At 37.3% G+C, this 20842-nt stretch overlaps 1 protein-coding gene across 1 annotated transcript; it reads left to right on the forward strand.

Moving 5' to 3' along the window:
- Nucleotides 1–4729: 4729 nt before the first annotated feature.
- LOC126778829 (carcinine transporter-like) lies at nucleotides 4730–20805 on the forward strand. The gene is made up of 13 exons (XM_050502531.1): nucleotides 4730–4827; nucleotides 9937–10102; nucleotides 10465–10684; nucleotides 11567–11753; nucleotides 12333–12462; nucleotides 13377–13505; nucleotides 14046–14238; nucleotides 15367–15472; nucleotides 15828–16075; nucleotides 18177–18256; nucleotides 18978–19153; nucleotides 20000–20169; nucleotides 20695–20805. The coding sequence occupies exons 2-13, from the start codon at nucleotides 10018–10020 to the stop codon at nucleotides 20732–20734; spliced, it is 1764 nt and encodes a 587-aa protein (XP_050358488.1). The 5' UTR covers nucleotides 4730–4827; nucleotides 9937–10017; the 3' UTR covers nucleotides 20735–20805.
- Nucleotides 20806–20842: the final 37 nt, after the last annotated feature.

A 20842-nucleotide genomic window follows, 5' to 3' on the forward strand; every position in this document is an offset into this window, starting at 1 on the left:
CTGTTTTTTTTTTATTACCAATTTTTCTTCAAAATAATGACAACAGTCAAAAATATTCAATATAGAAGCTTTATTTATCGATCTACCGCCGGTTCGGAAATAAACACCTCAGACCTTAGAAGAAGCTGTGAAAATAACTCATTGGATTTTTTTAACCCATATTTTACACATATAATTCACAAAAATAGAATTATATTTAATGTTTATTTGTAGTTCTGGAGGTGATTATTTAATTCCCAAGGTCTGCAATAATCTAAAAAGTCATTGGTTGTGTAATATCCTTCAGCACACAAGTGATCCTTAAATATTCTTTTAAATTTCACAATTGAATATTTTTGAACGTCTTCTGGAATCCTGTTGTAAAGCATATACATTGTCCCATAAAAGACTTACTAACCCTGTGCAAATTGTTTATAATTATGGCTTCAAAACCAATTATACAAACTTTCATAGGCTATCATTCTTAAGGGATGATTTTTCAAAAATCCAACCCTAATGCTCACTAACGTTATAAGAAGTTCCTGAGCAAAATTTCGTGTTTCTCGGCCGATCAGTTTAGGCTTTATGATTTATATCAGTCAGTTTGCTTAATATGTTTTTAAATAGGCAGGCAGACTGGCAAATGGTTCACCTGATGGTATGTGATCGCTCTCGCTCTCTCGCTTCTCTTAGCTCAGAGAAGTATTACCATTAACATCATCAATGCGCCACCAGCCTTTAGAATTGAGAACACAACAAAACTATGCATTGTTGTTTGGCGATAGAATCTCTGATAAGTGGATGGTACCAATAAGGGTGTCGATGCCACAACCATTTTCTCTAATTTAAATTACTATGGAACTCAACAGCTTGCGTATTCCTATATTACGTAATACGTTTATATTTTAATACATACTATAAGCATAGATGGTATTGTTGTGTTCCGGTTTGAAGAGTGAGTGAGCCAGTGTAATTACAGGCACAAGGGGCATAACATCTCAGTTCCCAAGGTTGGTGGCGCTTAGCGAAGTAATCGATGGTTAACATTTCTTACAATGCCAATGTCTATGGGCGTTGGTGACCACTTACCATCAAGTGCCCATATGCTCGTCCACCTACCTAATTAAATGGTTTATGGTGGTGGTAAAGCCGAGATAGCCCAGTGGTAAGAACGCGTGAATCTTAACCGACGATCGTGGATTCAAACCCGGGCAAGCACCACTGAATTTTCATGTGCTTAATTTGTGATTATAATTCATCTCCTACTTGACAGTGAAAGAAAACATCGTGAGGAAACCTGCATGTTTCAAATTTCACTGAAATTTTGCCACACGTATATTCCACTGTAGCGGAGTTGTGGTTGATGTTGTAGATGAGGTTTAATTAAAACAGTTTCTTCCACTACTAATTTATTTCTTGTAGAAATAATAAATAACATAAAGATAGGCACAGCACAGAGTAGAATGATAAGAACGAAGTATGAAGATAAGTTTAGATGCAAGAAGGAAGTATGACTTATCACAAACACTTAAGGTTCAAAATTGTGTAGCAAATTAGAACTTAGAAGCGACGTGCGTTCAGTACGAGATCTAGGATTCGACTGGTTGGCGGAAGGCGGCCGACTGCTGAGCCGATGCGCTTACGTTTCTTTGTTTAAAGTAACGGTATATAATCAAAGAATAGACATTTCTATTATACGATCGCGCGGAGACTGCCTTCCGACATTACATAAATTATTACATTCTACCCTAATTATTTATATGATTTTAAAGTGTTAACATTTACATTGTGCATTACATGTATATGTTACAATATATAACATGCACCTATTATACAATTTATATAAGCATACAAAGTATTATAGTATATATAGTATAGTTATATGTACTTATGTTATAGTAATATTTGTATTTATGTTACATTTATTATTTTATGTATGAAAAATATATAAGATATTATATGATTATATATATAATGTTTTATTTATATAAGTTATATAGGTTGTAGGGATCTGGTAAGTGTCGCGTTCGCCACACCACAAACCCGCATTGGAGCAGCGCGGTGGAATAAGCTCCAAATCTCCTTAAAGATGGAGAGGAGGCCTTTAGCCCAGCAGTGGTGCATTCACAGGCTGTTACTGTACTGTACTGTTGGTGGTGGTAAACGCTTTAAATCCCTAGTCGGAATGATTTTTTCAGAAAGTCAAAATTTATCGTCTCATTTCATCCAAATTTCACATAACTTTATTGGTTTATACATGTGATATTTTTACATTACGTGAATTAATGTGATTCCACAATATTCTTTTCGCTCGTTATCAATTTACGTCAACCAGTGATAACCTGTTTATTCCGGTTAGTTCAATATTTGTTTTATTTACGAATAATTTAATAACTAAATAAATAATCATTGAGGATTACTTTTAAGAATGCTTATAAGATCATGATATTGTAAAACACTTATTATGTTAGTAATAAATAAACTCATTTATATAAAAAAGGAGGTGAGGTGGACCAGTAGTTAGAAAGCGTGATTTTGAAGAAGGATTGCAGGTTCAAACGGGGGCACCACTGAATTTTCATGTACCTACTAAGTGTTTATTACGTAAACTAATAACTATCTGTTACGCTTTCATGGCTAAACGTCTGAACCGATATTGATGAAATTTGGTAGCCTTGAACTTTGAGAAAGGATATAGGATTTTTTTATAACCTCTCCCAACACCAACATCTCCCTCCTTAAAAAACATATTACGCATTTCCCCCACGAACAGTGGGGGCTATGTGGGGCTCGCCGGTGTCCAAGGTGCCGAGTGCGGCCCGAACATCGGAATACCCACTAAAAAAACAGCGGTACCCTTTCCGTCTTAACGAGGAGCGCCACGGGATCGCTTGCGCATGCTACCATGACGCTCTGAAACATATCCCTAACCTCCCTTCTCACCTGACATGCAAACGAACACTAGTTACAAATAAGATGGTTGGCGTGGTTGGTAGACAATTGCCTTTCACGCCAAAGGTTGTGGGTTCATTTCCCACACAGGACAGACATTTGTGTGCATGAACATGTCTGTTCGTCCTGAATCTGGGTGTAATTATCTATATAAGTAGCTATTTACAAAAGAAAAGTAGTATATGTTGTCTGGTTTCCATAGTACAAGCTCTGCTTAGTTTGGGGTCAGATGGCCATGTGTGAATAATGATATTATTATTATTAATAATAATTTCTACCAAATACAGATTAAACATATATTAATCAATTATTAAAATATCTGAAAAAAACATTGTTCGAATCAATCACGCCGTATACGGCTTTATTATAACATGACAAAGGTCAAAATGGTTTACACATAGTTGCTATGTGCCTTCCTAGCTATATGACGTAATGGAAACATTGATATTTGTTATTGCTGGGCTAACTGTCCGTTACGACTCGTAAGGGTAGAATAAAGAGTTGGTGGTGGTTGGTGGCTCTTCAGGAAGACTATCAATCGAGGGCATCAGGATCTTCGAAGCTAACTAAAGGACCATCTAGGCAACAACAAATGTGGCAGAATGTTAGGTAATAAACGATTAATACTTACATACACGCTTTGTGAACAACCGTCTGCGTAGGTACCACTCATCAGATATTCTAACGCCAAACAGCAACACTATTGTTGCGTTTCAATTTGAAGGGAGTGAGCCAGTGTAACTAAAGGCACAAGGGACATAACATCTTAGTTTCCAAGATTGTTCGCGTATTGTCGATATAAGGAATGGTTAATATTTCTTACACTGCCTATATCTATGGGCGGTGGTGACCACATACCATCAAGTGGCTCAATTGCTAGCCTATCTTATATCTTTTTGATAAATATATATATATATATATATATATATATATATATATATATATATACTTTTATCTCTATATACAGACTGTACTTTAACGTATTATTAGTATATAAGTTTTATATTTTTCTCTTAATTTAAAAAGATACAGTTTTAATCATCGTTGTAAACTTTACAGCTTAGTCCACTGGCTCTCAAACATTACAAGTACTTGATCATAAAAAAAGATACTTATAACTTTATCGAGTTCCAGGACCTCGGAATCTGCGATCTTATTTCAAATAATTAATCATATCCAATAATGAGGAGCTGAATTTGTTGTTGAAATAAACATTCTAGCTTAAATTCAATCGATACAAAAGTATCTGTAAGTGTTCTTAAACAAAGAAGATTTTCATTTTTCTTACATTAACATACATTTCTGATATTAACATTACTTAAATTACTTCAATTAATTATTATTTAATTGTTATTGCTTATCAAAACAAGAAGACCGCCAACCGGAAACAGGGTCCTATCAAAAATATTTATAAATAATACAATACCACTACTAATCTTTGCTAGTAAACGCAAAGAGTGCAGAGGGGCCTTTCGTCCCCTTGAGAGGAACTACGCTAAGCCACAAGCGGAACACAGCACGGGCGCCTCTCCATGCTGAAAACCGCCATCGCAAGGGTTCAAGTGGATATAAATTTGTTCCATGGATCCCAAGTACCTTTAAAAATTAACCAACATTAAAAAATAAATACTCAATGCTGAAGCTTAACAATCAGCGCCTAATTCATCATCACAAACGAATCCAATCAAATGCGAGTCCTATTACAATTATTCGTAAGGTTCAAAATACGTTGTAACAAATAAATGAACAATATATATATTTAACCACAATAATTGATCAAGACTTATCAATCCGTTGACAGTCGCCGTTGGAGACACACGCATTCAGTGACGTCATATACACGTTTTCTGCGTTCATACGTTATAGCGTCTTTGGGGAAAATTAGCAAAACCAGCGGTAAGTAAATAATAAGTTTTATATATCATTATACATAGCTACTGTAAAAATCATGACCGCGTTGAATGGTAGCGAGATTGTGAGCAGTTTTTCGCGTTGGGTGAAAATATTTATTTGATATAAGCCTGCCACCGTTTTAAAATGTAGATTCTACGAGTATAACCGACCAGAAACCATTATCATTACATAGATATCTAACGCAAAAAATATATTTTTTAAAATCGTTTTATAGATATTAACATATTTGAACAAACGAACTTACTCTTTAAGATACGTTAACAACGTTTGGGATAAAAAATCTCACGTTTCTGCCAACCAGCATTGAAGTAGCTGTTACTCCAGCTCAAAAACTCTTCCTTAAGGAAGGCATAAGCCCAGCAGTGAGACGCGTAAGAGCTGATAGTTTAGTTATTGTAAATAAGCATAAAAAATTATATACAAAAAAGATTAGTAACAGCCTGTGAGTGTCCTACTGCTGGGCTAAGGCCTCCTCTCCCTTTTTGAGGAGAAGGCTTGGAGCTTATTCCACCACGCAGCTCCGATGCTGGTTCGTAGAATACACATGTGGCTGAATTTCAGTGAAATTACACATGCAGGTTTTCTCACGATGTTTTCCTTCACCGTCAAGCACGAGATGAATTATATAAAAAAAAAAACAAATTAAGCACATGAAAACTCTGTGGTTGTTTGAACTTGCCTGGGTTTGAACCCACGGTCATCGGTTAAGATTCACGCGTTCTTACCACTGGGCCACCTCGGCTACATCAAAAAACTATAGCAAAAAAGATTACGACAAGAGTATATACCAACAAGAACTGTAGGGCTATTCTGTAAGAACAAACTCGAAACTCGCCGCAGAAGTCGGTCGTGAAATGTCAGAATTTAATATGCGTCATTGACCGTTATAATCATAACATTACAAGAACACACGCCTCAAAATAGTATATCACCATAAGTCGGTTGTCAACATTTCACGGATGAGTAGTGAAGTGAGTTCTTACAGAATAGCACTGCAGCATGATTGTGTTTCATAATAATAAAATATTTATAAATGATTTACAAATGGTTACAAATAAAATGAACTATATTTGAATATACTTGAAAGCTATTTTTAATTAATTGTGATGAATTTTAACCCTTGAACCGAGGTTCAGTGAACACGCATGGTTCTAGATCAGTGCAAGTTGACCATTGAAATTTCAAGTGCAACTATTCACTTTCCTAATTCATCTCAAGAAAACTATCTTGAGGAAATCAGCCATACTTGGAACCAGCTTTCGCCAAATTTTTCGAACCGATATGAGATAAAAACTCTCATAACAGAATTATCAGCCCATCCATTTTGTACTGAATTATAATTATGTTTGCAACTGAAATGTACGAACGTTAATATAACTTTTCACTTTTTATCACTTGCACATAATCCCACAGTTGGGCTCTAATGGATACAGCTTGGAATTTAACCAACCGTCACATGCAGGTTTAACGATATCTTTCTTAAAAAAAGATTATTTACCTCAAGCGTTCGGTTTTGAACCTGCAATCGTTAATTATGATTTACATATTAAATCCATTGAGCTATCGCGACTATTTATATTATTTAATAAATAGTTTTATCCCATTAAGATAATTTCACAAGATAAGAAACATTTTATCTTTAATTGAATCCTATATACATATTGTATATAACAGTATTTGCTTGATTTTCTGTTACTATATCTTAAAATATGCCCGGTAGGTCAAGTCGCTAGATTATATAGCTGTACATTCCGAAGTCTTGGGATCAAATACCACAATGGCAATAAAACGCTTGCGCTCAGAATAAATATTAATTCATATTTAAAACAAAATATCAAATATGCTTTTACGGGTAACATTCAAATTAAAAATTAGGAAGTATTCCTATAAGTAAGTTCGTCACTGATAATAATAATAATAATAAAATAATTTATTTCGACCAAACAGGGATCATAAATACAAATAAATAGTAAAAAGACAAAAATTACAATAATACAAATCGGAATTAAATCAAATCAATTCAAATTTACACTAATCAAAACAATCAATCATTAAATTATACTAAATTAAATACTGAATAAACCACCGAACAAAGACAGTAATGACATAGAGAAGATAAGAGATAATGTGAGCTCTGAAGACAAATACATACAAACTTTACTTTATACTTTATTGTACACTTCAAAGAGAAAAAAAAATACAAAACATGGATACAGCCTAAATAAAAATAGCATACAGTTTTGGCGACCTTATCGCTACATAGCGATCTCTTCCAGGCAACCAATACAAACAATAAATGTATATTCAATATTTATTACCCTAGTTAATATAAATTTTATATACATATATTAAATTTAATGTATATTAATGTTGTTTTATTAATATTATTTTTTTATAGAACAGGAAGACGGACGAGCGTATGGGCCACCTGATGGTTAGTGGTCACCAACGCCCATAGACATTGGCATTGTAAGAAATGTTAATCATCGCTTACATCTCCAATGCGCCACCAACCTTGGGAACTAAGATGTTATGTCCCTTGTGCCTGTTACACTGGCTCACTCACCCTTCAAACCGGAACACAACAAGACCAAGTACTGCTGTTTTGCGGTAGAATATATGATGAGTGGGGGTTTCAGTTTACACAAAGTACTTACCCAGACGAGCTTGCACAAAGCTCTACCACCAATGAAAATAATATCATACATTTATATTTATAAAATCATACATTTTGCGATTCTCGTAATTTATAATATCAATTACCAGTCGCATCGCCGTTATATTTAGATGTATTTAAAAATAATCTACGGGAAAAAGAGTCGGAGGAATAAATAGCTTATAATATTAAGTAGGAATATTTGTCATTTAATTTGTTACGTTATAAAGATACATTTCAAAACAAATATAGTGTTTATTCACTGATTAATTACTTAAGCCATCGCTGATTATAACCACGAGATTGGCACGCTCTTAATTAATTTATAAGTAATAGTCTGAGATACGATAAGCTAGAAAACCATTTTACATATTTTTTAAATAGGAAGGTGGACTGGCAAATAAATGGTTTGCACCAGACCTGGTAGTAATCGATCACCATCGCCTATAAAAATTGGTGCTGTAAGAAATATTAACCAATCCTTACATCGCCAATGCACCACCAACCTTGGGGACGTAGATCCTTGTCCCTTGTTCTTCTCTTACTATAACGAGTTATCAATTTAATACTTTTACTTTTGTACAGTAACTAGCTGTCACCCGCGTGTGAAGAGTTGTGAGGTACACTATGACCTTTTCTATATACCTGACTTGATGGTATCATATAATTGTATTGTATTTCAACCTAGCTAATACTATAAAGGCGAATGTGAGTTTGTTTGTTTGTTACCCTTTCACGCCTAAACCACTAAACCGATTTTTAAAATTCACCAATGGAGAGCTACATTATCAGCGAGTAACATAGGTTATATTTTTTCCCGTATTCCCATGGAAACGGAAACTACGCGGGTGAAACCGCGACGAAAAGCTAGTACTAAATATTATAAATATATATAGAAACAAACTTTGTCTGTTACGCTTTCACGTCTAAACTAAAACAGATGAAATTTTGCATAAACATTGTCACAATACAGAAAAGATTACCTAAACCCCCCCCACTCACACGTGGGTGAAGCCGCTGGATGAAATTATTAACTAATAGTAAAAAAGTACTATGGTAAATGTGAACTAAGGCCTTCAGGCTAGCCCACCACATTTTTCATCCGTGCTAGTTTCCTCGCGATGTTACCCTTCATTTACAGCATAATTTACTTGTATATAGAGCCTCATTGTCCTACAAAGGAGTTACTGACTCCGTGCAGTTATCTAACAAGCGTAATGAGTGCATATTAGTTCAATAACCGATTCTTATATACGATGCAAATATTTCTCTTATTGTACTCAGCAGCCAATCAATTTTATCATTCTACAATGTATAATTTTGTGAGGATATAACCATTATGAATTCTAGCCGGGCGTATCAGTCCAATAATGTTCTTTTACAGTTAAATACTCCAAACCTTCTCCTCAAAAGGGAGAGGAGGCCTTAGCCCAGTAGTGGGACATTAACAGGCTGTTACTGTACTGTACTGTACACTTAAATAACTTGAATAAAGATTACAATTATTTAATACTAGCTACCCACCCCGGCTTTGCTGTAAGACGTTCATATCGTAATATAAATCTATTGGTTTACGCGACGCACGCCAGTAATCCCAATCGGCATGATTTTTTCCGACATCTTAAACATTCACCGTCGGATTTCAGTTTACACAAAGCACTTATTATACACCTAAACTTTCTTGCGAATCATTCCATCCATTGCTAAAATCCGTATGAAAATCCACTGAACAGGTGACGTCATCATAAAAAAATAATATGTCTGCTTTATTAATGAACGGTCTAATATATATAATCTGGGTAAATTACCAATTTAGGCGGCAAAGTGCCATTTGAAAGCCCACTAGCGATGCACTTCAATTAAAAGCAATTTAACAGCCAATGGAAGATAATTTAATTTTTTTATATTTCACTGACATTCTGAACTATGAATTATTGTGTGATCACATTGTCACTTGGATCGTGACCACGATCGCGTTAAATGATATTTTGAATCATCTTGTTCCACTAAAATACGTTAACAATTAGTGTTCAATAATCAATAATAATAATTTCACTATTAAAGCCTATCAGTCCAAAGCCGCTGGATAGAATAATTGGGTTTTAAGAATCTACATTCCGAATCCGTTTTAACTTTCAATTTAATCTTGTAAACGATTTAAAAGTTCTCGCAAAGCCTACATTATTAAAGTGTAGCTATACTAATGTTATAATTATAAATGCGAAAGTAGCTATGTCTATCTGTAACGCTTTCACGGCTAAGCCTTAGTGGCTTCGATTTTGATGAAATTCGGTATAAAGATGGAACCTCAAAGATGGACATAGGCTACTAATAGCTGCCACAACTCGTACACGTGGGCGAAGCCGTGGGTTGAAGTTTGTTTTGATTTCATTTCAAGCAATCCATAAAATCTATAGAATTTTCCATTGTTTCAGTTCAACGCTTCAGTGTTTAGATTTCAGTGATCAGGAAGACGTCGGAAAAAGTGTCTTTTAAGGAAAAAACCGACTTCGAGAATGGAATCACATGAGAAGATGGCCAAGATCGCGGCTGAACCCCGGGATCTTGTCAATGTGACCTTGGAATTGGAAAATACTAAAAGTATGACAATTCTTGTATGTTGTTAATTTTTTATTAATCTGTGATCACGTGTGCCAGTTGTCTTTTTATCTCACTTGAATTTGATGTAGTCACTGTCCAATTGAATGCCGAATACAAAAAGAAATCTGGACCAGGATCGTGCTATCTGAAGCTGGAGTAATACTATCTACTTCTTAATTCGACTAAACTATTGAGAATTCCTTAGTCAAAGACTTCTTCATTAAATATATACTGTCAAGAATCAACCGATTCTGGAAGAAATACCCTGAAAAGAACCGGCGAAGGAAACTTATGAATTCAAAATAACAACAGCCAAAACTGTATTTTTAGTAATACTTATTATGTATTTTTTTGTATTACAGTAAATGGCGTCACACGAAGAAACAGACAGCTCAAAGATCTTGACGATCTCTTCCCATACATTGGAGACTTTGGCTGGTACCAACGGATGCTGTTCCTTCTCATGATACCATACGCATTCTTCTTCGCTTTCGTTTACTTCTCCCAGATCTTCATGACCGTCGTTCCAGCTGAGTATTGGTGCTTTGTGCAGGAGTTGGAGCACTTGAGTGTCGACGAACGGTTAGTTATCTATTTGGATTAATACGTGATTACATTATATTTTTAAATGTAGTATATATAAAAATTAAACTTATAAATTCCAAAACCAAATATTATTTATTCAAGTACATATAGGTACATTTTAAAATAATAGAATGAAAATTTTACCACGTTGAGCGATTGCTATGATTTCATGTCAGAAATGAGGCCTGTAGGCTTTTCTGTAAGAACAAACTCGAAACTCACCGCAGTAAACGGTCGTGAAATGTCAGAAAGTGATATGCGACATTACAGTACAGTACAGTAACAGCCTGTTAATGTCCCACTGCTGGGCTAAGGCCTCCTCTCCCTTTTGAGGTTTGGAGCTTATTCCACCACGCTGTTCCAATGCGGGTTGGTAGAATACACATGTGGCATAATTTCAATGAAATTAGACACATGCAGGTTTTCTCACGATGTTTTCCTTCACCGAATTATAATCACAAATTAAGCACATGAAAATTCAGTGGTGCTTGCCCGGGTTTGAACCCACGATTGTCGGTTAAGATTCACGCGTTGTAACCACTAGGCCATCTCGGCTTTTTGCGACATTGACCATAATAATTATAACATTACCATAATACATGCATCAATATAGTATATCACCATAAGTCGGTTGTCAACATTGCACGGGTGAACAATGAAGTGAGTTCTTACAGAATAGCACTGCTGATATCATATAAATTTCGTCGGTCGCATGAGAAAATAATCAAACTTTTAGATTTTATTTGCTTTGATTTCAATGATCATTTTTATATTCGAGATATTTTTTAATCTGTATTTATATTAATTAAAAATTAATATACCGATCATATAATTTAACAATTATTTAAGATAACAAATAATTTGTTTTATGTGTTGCAGGCGACATCTATCCATCCCGCAAGCCGCTGATAGTAAATACGAGAAGTGTCTCGTCTACGATGTAGACTGGTCGAAAGTTCTCGAAGGCGGCAGTTTGATACCAAACACAACATGGCCGACGAAAAAATGCCAGGATAAATGGGAATTTAATTTCACTGACGTGCCTTACGAAACCATCGCTACTCAGGTATATGATCTGAAATACCTATGGCAACTTGACGGTAAGTAGTCACCATCGCCCGTAGACATTTGCTCTGTAAGTAATATAAACTATTCCATACATTGGAAGTTAAGAAGTTATGTCCCTTGTTTCATTAATTACACTGGCTCACTCACATTTCAAACTGCAACACAACAATACTAAATGGTGCTATTTAGCAGAAGACTAATATAAGTATGTGGTACCCAGTCAGGCCTGCACAAAGCCCATCCACCAAGTAGTAAAAATTTATCTAACTATATAAGCTTTGACTGTGGATACTTCTGAGAAAAACTGTCAATAAACTCATTAGTCACTCTTTTAAAAAAAATTGACTTTGAAAGTGAGGAAGGGAATGCGCTTGTCACACACACATGCTGGCACTACAATATGTCTGCACAGCACCCCTTTGAAGGCTACCGTAGCAAAAATCGCTAATAAATACATAATCAGATTAATATCCTCATATTATCTAATTATCTAATAACCTTAAATATTCTCTTACTAAAATCAATGCAATACTATTCTTATATTATGCTATATATTTTGTCTCCTTTTTACATATAGCTTGGTTGGGTGTGTGATAAGGATGAATACCCAGCGACAGCGCAAGCAGTTTTCTTCTGCGGGGCGATAGTTGGTGGACTAATTTTTGGATGGATAGCTGACAAATTTGGAAGAATACCCGCTATAGTAGGTAAGTTACCAAATATTAACAGTATAATAGTATGTTTCTTTGCCTCGTTCATTTGGAGACTAATTTTCTTTAATAGTTCTTTAGCTATCCTGGATTCAAACACCGGGCGAGTAAAAAGTGTATTTTTCTGTCAAGAAGTCATTCGGTTGTTTTCAGCGGAAGGTTATTGTAATTTCATTTAAGTTTTTGTTTTCATTCGCCATAGAGTAACTGTGTGTTTTATGTAATGTTTGTCCTGTCGTTTCTGTACAGCTACTATCAATATTTCGCTCCATTTTTTTCTTATTTTCGAAGTTTTCCAGCAGTAACTTTCTTCGTATCCCACTCATGCAATATTTTAAGCCGACGTATTGTGATACTCTATATTGATGCATGTCTTTTAAGTTTATTTTTATAAAATAGGTCTGAAGGAAGATGGTCTGCTTCCTGTTGGTAAATCACCACCCCATAGACATCGGCACCATAAGAAATATTAACCATCCCTTACATCGCTAATGCGCCACCAACCTTGGGAACTAAGATGTTATGTCTCTTGTGCCTGTAATTACACTGGCTCACTCACCCTTCAAACCGGAATGCAAAAATACCAAGTACTGCTGTTTTGCGGTAGAATATTTGATGAGTGGGTGGTACCTACCCAGACGAGCTTGCACAAAGCTCTACCACCAGTAGAAAGTAGTAGTGCTGTTTGGAGGTAGAACCTAGACATAGTATCATGAGTGGGACCAATCTACATAGACGGTCTTGCACAAAGCCCTTCCTTCAACATATATACATTTTATAGTCAATGTCATATATCACTTTCTGACATTTTACGATCGTGATCTGGGTTGAGTTTTGAAATATATTCTAACAGAATAGCTCTACAGGTCTAACCAAAATTTACAATGGCGACATATTATGCAATTTTTCAGGAACGAATTTGGCCGGCTTTCTCGCTGGTGTGGGCACTGCGTTCGCCAACAGCTTCTGGTCATTCTGTCTGTGCCGGTTCCTCGTGGGTCTGGCGTACGACAACTGCTTCGTGATCATGTACATCGTTGGTGAGTAATTTTATTACTATCGTGCAAGCTTTCCCGATAACTTGCATCTTTAAATATATTTTAGGAATATTTTTTATAAGCGCTAAAAAGTACGCCAGTCTTTGGCATTTTCAATATCAATAAGATTTATAGTAAAATTTGTATTAATGTAGCAACAACTTCAGGTTAACGGGAACGTTAAATAATTTTCAATATGACCAGTTTACAATGATTAATTTTATTTCTCATTTTCTTTAAAATATCAATTACAATATGTCCGCATGCATTATCGTATAACAAACGACTGATCCTTTTATTACTGTCAATTTTAAAATGACAATATCATGTTCTAAATTTATTTATAAGGACGTCAAACCAAGAAGTATCTATTACATTAATAAAATTCTATAATTAAATATAATTCAATAACTGGGAGAATTTTATACAACCTATGATGATTCTTTATAATTATTTACGAATATGTTGTTAAATATTATACGCTTACAATATGTAGATTTCTTTCATCACCAAATATTAAGAGGAGCCAATTATTATTTACAGTGATAGAGTACGTCGGTCCAAAATGGCGGACATTTGTCGCGAATATGTCTATAGCCGTTTACTTCACGTTCGCCGCCTGTCTTCTGCCCTGGATCGCTCTGGGGGTGTCTGATTGGAAGATATACACCCTGATAACCAGCGTACCTCTGGTGTTGTCGATATTCACCCCATGTTTGGTTCCGGAGAGCGCAAGGTGAATGACGATTTTTTAAGTAGGGGTTGCTTTTCTTAATAGGTGATCACGCCATGCTGCTTCAGTGCGTATTCACACACAATATTTTCCATCATTTTTTTGTAGATTACATAGGTGTACCAGCAAATAGTCCACCTTATAGTAAATGGTCACGAGCTCTCATAAACATTGGCTCTGTAAGAAATATTAACCATTACTTATACCACCAATGTGCTACCAACGTTGGGAACTAAGATGTTATGTCTCTCGCGTTGATATGGCACTGCCTATGAAAGAATCAAAGCAAATATAACAGCCTATAATGTACATGTCATACTGCTGGGCTGAGGGTTTTTTTCCAAAGAGAAGATTTCTGGTCTACCCACCAACTCCTTCAATATGTATTGATGAATACACTTTGCAGAATTTCATCCAATACGTGCAGGTTTCCTAACAATATTTTCCTTCTTTGCCGAGCATGATATAAATTACAAGCACAAATTAAGCATATGAAAATTCAGTAGTGGTACGAATTGGAACTGGAATTTCCTGCTTAGATCCACATCCTAATGGAGGCCTTGGATCGGTTGCAGCGACGTGCGGTCTGCATTATTGGCGACGTAAAGGTCACAAACACCCTTGAACCTTTACAATTGCGTCGAGAGATAGCAGCGCTGAGCACTTTCTATTGACTGTATCACGGCGAGTGCTCTGAGGAATTATTCTCTCTAATTCCTGCTTCCCCCTTCCTTCATAAATCTACGCGAGCTGGCTCTCGATGTTACCGCCTAACTGTGACATCAATTCCATCGCGCACAAAGAAATTTGGCAACTCCTTTCTTTGTCGCACTTCCAAAAAATGGAATTCCTTACCAGCTCACGTGTTCCCCTCCTCTTACAACCCGGGTTCCTTCAAACGAGGCGTGAAGAGGCATCTTGCGGGCCGGCAAGGCGAAGGCGGCTAGTGCAGAACGTTTTTCCCGTCTGTACTGGCCGTCGTCGCGTTTGGACTCTACTACCACTTACCATCAGGTGGAGTAGAGTCATTTGCCCTCTCGGCGAATATATAAAAAAAAGCATGTTCCATGCACTAGGCCATCACTACTCATTATTAGTAATACCAAATATAATGTATACTAAATCTTACAGATGGCTGATAGCTCAAGGTCGAATAGATGAAGCTTTGAAGATCTTGAAGAAATGCGAACGAATGAACAGAAAGAAGATTCCTGATGAGATCATTAAGGAGTTTAAAGTGAGTCATATCTTTGTTTTTAAGAAGAATATAAGAAATGTAAGTATTGCCGTACCTTTATTAAGCCGCAAATCTCGAGGTCCTAGTTTAAACCTCGGCTTAAACCAATAATAAGCTATTTAAGTTTTCTGGTATTTGAAAATTGGTAGAGTTTATACTCCCGTGTCTCGGAGAGCACGTAAAGGCTTTGGTTCTATGACTGAAACCTTTCCAATCAAGTCGCATTATGAAAGTGAGGAAATTCAATGTCTGTGTTTGCGCCGACCCGAATATATAACCAGACTCGGCCCGACCTGTATTGTGAATGATGAGTTGTGTCAATTATAAACAATCGTCATCATGATTGGTCGATCAGGAAACCGCACAAGAGATAGCGAGAGTGGAGCAAGAGAACGCGAAGTACACCGTGCTGGACCTGTTCCGCTCGCCGCGCCTGCGCCGCCGCAGCACTCTGCTGGTGGTGCTGTGGATGTGTGTGTCGCTCGTGTTCGACGGCCACGTGCGCAACGTGGGCGCGCTCGGCCTCGACGTGTTCCTCACGTTCACCGTCGCCACCGCCACCGAGTTCCCGGCAGACATCCTGCTCGTGTTGACATTGGACGTGTGAGTACAACTTTAAAATTAAGTTAAATATTAACAAGCTAATGACAGCTGTTGCAATGTCATTTCAATTGGCTTATAAACTATTATTCGATACGATTTGCGCTTAAATATTCTTTTTGCTCAAATGTATATCGGTAGACATCAATCTAATCTGTCTAAATAAATGTTACTGGGCTTCGTGCTTCCTGGATAGGTACCATTTCATCATCAGCCGAAAGACGTCCACTGCTGGACAAAGGCCTCCCCCAAGGATTTCCACGTTGGCCGATCTTGCGCTGCCCGCATCCAACGGCTTCCCGCGACTCGTTCTAAGTCGTCGGTCCACCTTGTAGGGGGCCTGCCCACGCTGCGTCTTCCGGTTCGTGGTCGCCACTCGAGAACCTTTCTGCCCCAGCGGCCGTCGGTTCTGCGAGCAATGTGCCCCGCCCACTGCCACTTCAATTTAGCAATTCTTCGGGCTATGTCGGTTACTTTGGTTCGCCTGCGGATTTCATCATTTCTGATTCGATCTCGCAGAGAAACTCCGAGCATAGCCCTCTCCATTGCCCTTTGAGTGACCTTGAGCCTTCTTATGAGGCCCATTGTGAGCGACCACGTCTCTGATCCATACGTCATCACTGGCAACACACACTGGTCGAAGACTTTCGACTTGAGACACTGCGGTATTTGGGATGAGAAGATATCGTGTAGCTTCCCGAACGCTGCCCAGCCGAGTTGAATTCGACGATTTACCTCTTTCTCGAAGTTGGACCTACCTAGTTGGATGGTCTGACCTAGGTAGACATAGTTGTCTACAACTTCGAGTGCAGAATTTCCAACCTTGACTTGAGTGGGTGCAACATGGATGTTCGACATGATTTTCGTCTTGTCCATGTTCATTTTTAGACCCACTTGTTGGGAAACCCTGCTGAGGTCATCGAGCATAGTGCCGAGGTCTTCCAAGGTCTCAGCCATAATTACAATGTCATCGGCAAATCGAAGATGAGTGATGTACTCGCCGTTAATATTGATGCCAAGTCCGTTCCAGTCCAGAAGCTTGAAAACATCTTCCAATGCAGCGGTAAACAGTTTCGGAGATATCACGTCTCCCTGTCTTACACCTCTCTGCAGTTGGATAGGTTTTGAGTTCTGATCCTGGAGTCGGATCGACATGGTGGCGTTCTCGTACAAGCACTTTAACACCCTGATATACCGATAATCAATTTGGCACCTTTGAAGAGAATTCAGCACAGCCCAGGTTTCGATCGAATCAAAGGCTTTCTCATAGTCCACAAACGCTAAGCAAAGTGGCTGGTTATACTCCTCAGTCTTCTGTATAACTTGCCGCAGCGTATGTATGTGGTCTATGGTGCTAAAGCCTTTCCGGAATCCGGCTTGTTCGGGTGGCTGGAAGTCGTCAAGCCTTTGCTCGAGACGATTCGTAATGACTCTCGAAAACAACTTGTAAACATGACTCAGCAGTGAGATGGGCCTGTAATTCTTCAGAAGGGTTTTATCACCCTTCTTAAAGAAAAGTACCACCACACTTCTGTGCCATGCTTTTGGCGTTTGACCTTTGGCAATGACGGAGTTAAAAAGCCTCTGAAGAGCCCTGAGGATCGGTGTACCACCCGCCTTCAGAAGCTCGGCTGTAATACCATCATCACCAGGTGCCTTGTTGTTTTTGAGTTGTCCGAGAGCCACTCTAATCTCGAAAAGACTGACGTCCTGAAAATCTTCAGTGTAGTGTCGGGTTAGGTACCATTTACTCATCAGATATTCTATTCGAATACTTAGTATTGTTGTGTTTTTAAAGTTTGAGTTAGCCAGTTTTACTACAGGCACACGGAACATCATATCTTAGTCCTCAATATTAATGGGGCATTGATGACGTAATAATTAGTTATTTCTTACAGCGCCAATGATAACCGTTAATTATCAGGTGATCAATTCGCCCGTCTGCATACGAGTATTATACAATAATATTATTTATTATATAAAAGAAGATAATTAACAAACTTTCTCTCCGGGATATAAACCAGTTTTTCCAAATAAACAAAAAATCTCCAGGTGTACAGGTTTAGCTTGAACCAAATGGATGAAATGAATAATTCCTTCTCAGGATCGGGAGACGTTGGCTCGCATTTGGATCGATGGTAATTAGTGGACTGTTCAGCATCCTCGCTACCACCGTTCCGTTCGGTGAGTTTAATTCATTTAATTAAACGTATAAATATATATGCATTAAATTCCTGTTGTTTTTTTTTTCTTTTCTTCATGTATAGGTCATTTATTTCATATTTGTTATTCTACATTTTATTTTAAAAAACATGTTGACGCGATAATCTGTTGGGTATGTATGTCATCATGTCATATGTATATTGTTAGAGTATGTGATGAAAGGACTGTATATATATATATATATATGATTATATATCATTTTTTGTAATAGATTCATGTTGAAGGTTGTATAGAGAGACAGACGACATAGTATTAGAATATCACCCATCTGTCATTTGGCGTGTGTCTGTTTGCTGCTTGGATGTATCTTTAATAGCTTAATAGCTAGTCAGCCAGTGGATTTTTTTTTCAGAATCCATATAACTATATTCGCTATAGTCACTATTAGCGAATAAAAATTCGAAATCCAAAAACAGGAGAATTGTTGTATTATGATCAAATAAATTAAAAAAAAAAAAGTTACAGTCCGTAAATGTCCCACCGCTGGATAAATAATCATACCCTATTGAGGAATTGGTTCAAAGCTTACTTCACTCACTGCACCAGTCCGGATAAATTTATCGCATAATATCATCCAGCTCATGAAAACTTCCTTACGATATAACAAGATGATAGGCCATTATCATCGGGTATCACCTCTTTAATGCAGGGTTCACCAAATAATAAAGTAAATTCCGTTCAGGGCTCCCGTCTGCATCACTCGCCATTGTGGGCCGGTTTGCGGTGAACATCTCGTACAACATCGGCATGCAGTTCGCGGCAGAGCTGCTACCGACGGTGCTCCGCGCACAGGGCCTCGCGCTCATCCACATCGCGGGATACTTCGCCACCATCCTCGTGCCGTACATAGTGTACTCGGTGAGCCATAAGGATGATGTTAACTAGCCGTTTTGCCCCATTTCAGATGTTTCCAATGAATTTTTCATGTAGATCTCGTAATTTATACACTAAAATCCAAATCCTGAAATTAAGGTAGCCCATAAATAGCTTGATTTATCTCAGTACCATATTTCATTACAGTTAATGGTATAGTTGTAAACAAACAAACATACACAAATTTCACTTCAAATAATATTAGTCTGATTGAGATAGCATTTTTTCATTTTGGAACAGTCACTACCGAGTTTCTTACCGGTTTTTCTAAAAGAATATACATTCTAAATCGGTGGTAGCTTCACGATTAATTTATCTCGTAAAATGACAAATTAAAAGTACATGTATGAGCTTACTGAACTTTGTAATGGCAATAAGCACGAGGGGTTAAATAAAACTTGACATTTGACTGTCAAACATACATAAAGGACCATCTTAAGTAATCGTTAAATATTTATTAAGTATGGCAGTTATTACGGCTTAAGATTTATTTCTAAAAAAAAGAATACAATTCACTTCAAATATTTGAGAAAACAAGATTATCATACTTATATATTATATATACAAAACACGGGTAGTACATAAACATAAAGAACAACAATTTAAACTCCTCACTTAAAATAATGTGGGTATGACAAATCCAAGATGCAATATTACGTATCATTTGTGTTATCGCAATTAAATATTCTCATAATGATTTTAATTTTAAGTCGAAATAAAAACGAACTAAAGCCACCGTTATCGAAAAAGAATCAATTAGTTTGACTCTCGCTGACACAAGCGCGCTACTCCGCGTCATCATATATCAATCCAGACGTGTCGGTGTCACAGGCGACGCTGTGGTCGGCGCTGCCGCTGCTGCTGCTGGGCGCGATGGGGGTGTGCGGCGGCTGCGTGGCGCTGCTATTGCCGGAGTCGCTCGGGGCAGACATGCCGCAGTCCGTGCGCGACGCAGAGGACTTCGGTCGGGAACAGAAATTCTGGGACGGACCTTGGAACAGGTACCACACACTTTCACCTGTCGAACATCGCTGGTAAAAGAACAGCCGAAATATTTTGTATAACTAGTCTAATATAAATGATGAGTGAGCCAGAGGAATTACAAGCAACGCGTTGTTAATGTAAGGAATGGTTAGGTCGGGCCAATAAAAAAAGTTATTGAGTGGTTCTGCGGAACTGTGTACATTCCCGTGCCTCGGAAAGCACATAAAGTTGGTCCTGAGCCAATTCGTACCGGATAGCCGTCCGATTGGATCATGAAAATAAGGAAATAGAGAGTGCATCTGTTATTGCGCACACACTTGTGTACTTAGTATGTCCAACGCTCACTAATCACTCTTGAGATTGACTGCAGTGGCTGAACTCGGTCAGGAGGATATCGGTTAAACAATGCTGTCTACTTCTTTCAAACGTCAAACCAACGATGACAGAAAGAGAGAAAACTATATTTAACTAAGCCGCCGCTAAGCAGCTTTTATAAGCCGTATATATATTATTATATATTTCATAAGTTTCTTTATTTACAGAAAGGTGAGCGACTCGAACAAGGAGACATGTAAAGTGTGATAAATGTATATAGAATATTATATATCTAAAATACATAATACAGTATTAAACCCTATATAGAAATAAATAAATTTCAAAATTAAAATTTTTATTATTATTCCTACGCAA

Source organism: Nymphalis io, chromosome 27, assembly GCF_905147045.1.
Source record: "Nymphalis io chromosome 27, ilAglIoxx1.1, whole genome shotgun sequence".
NCBI lineage: Eukaryota > Metazoa > Arthropoda > Insecta > Lepidoptera > Nymphalidae > Nymphalis > Nymphalis io.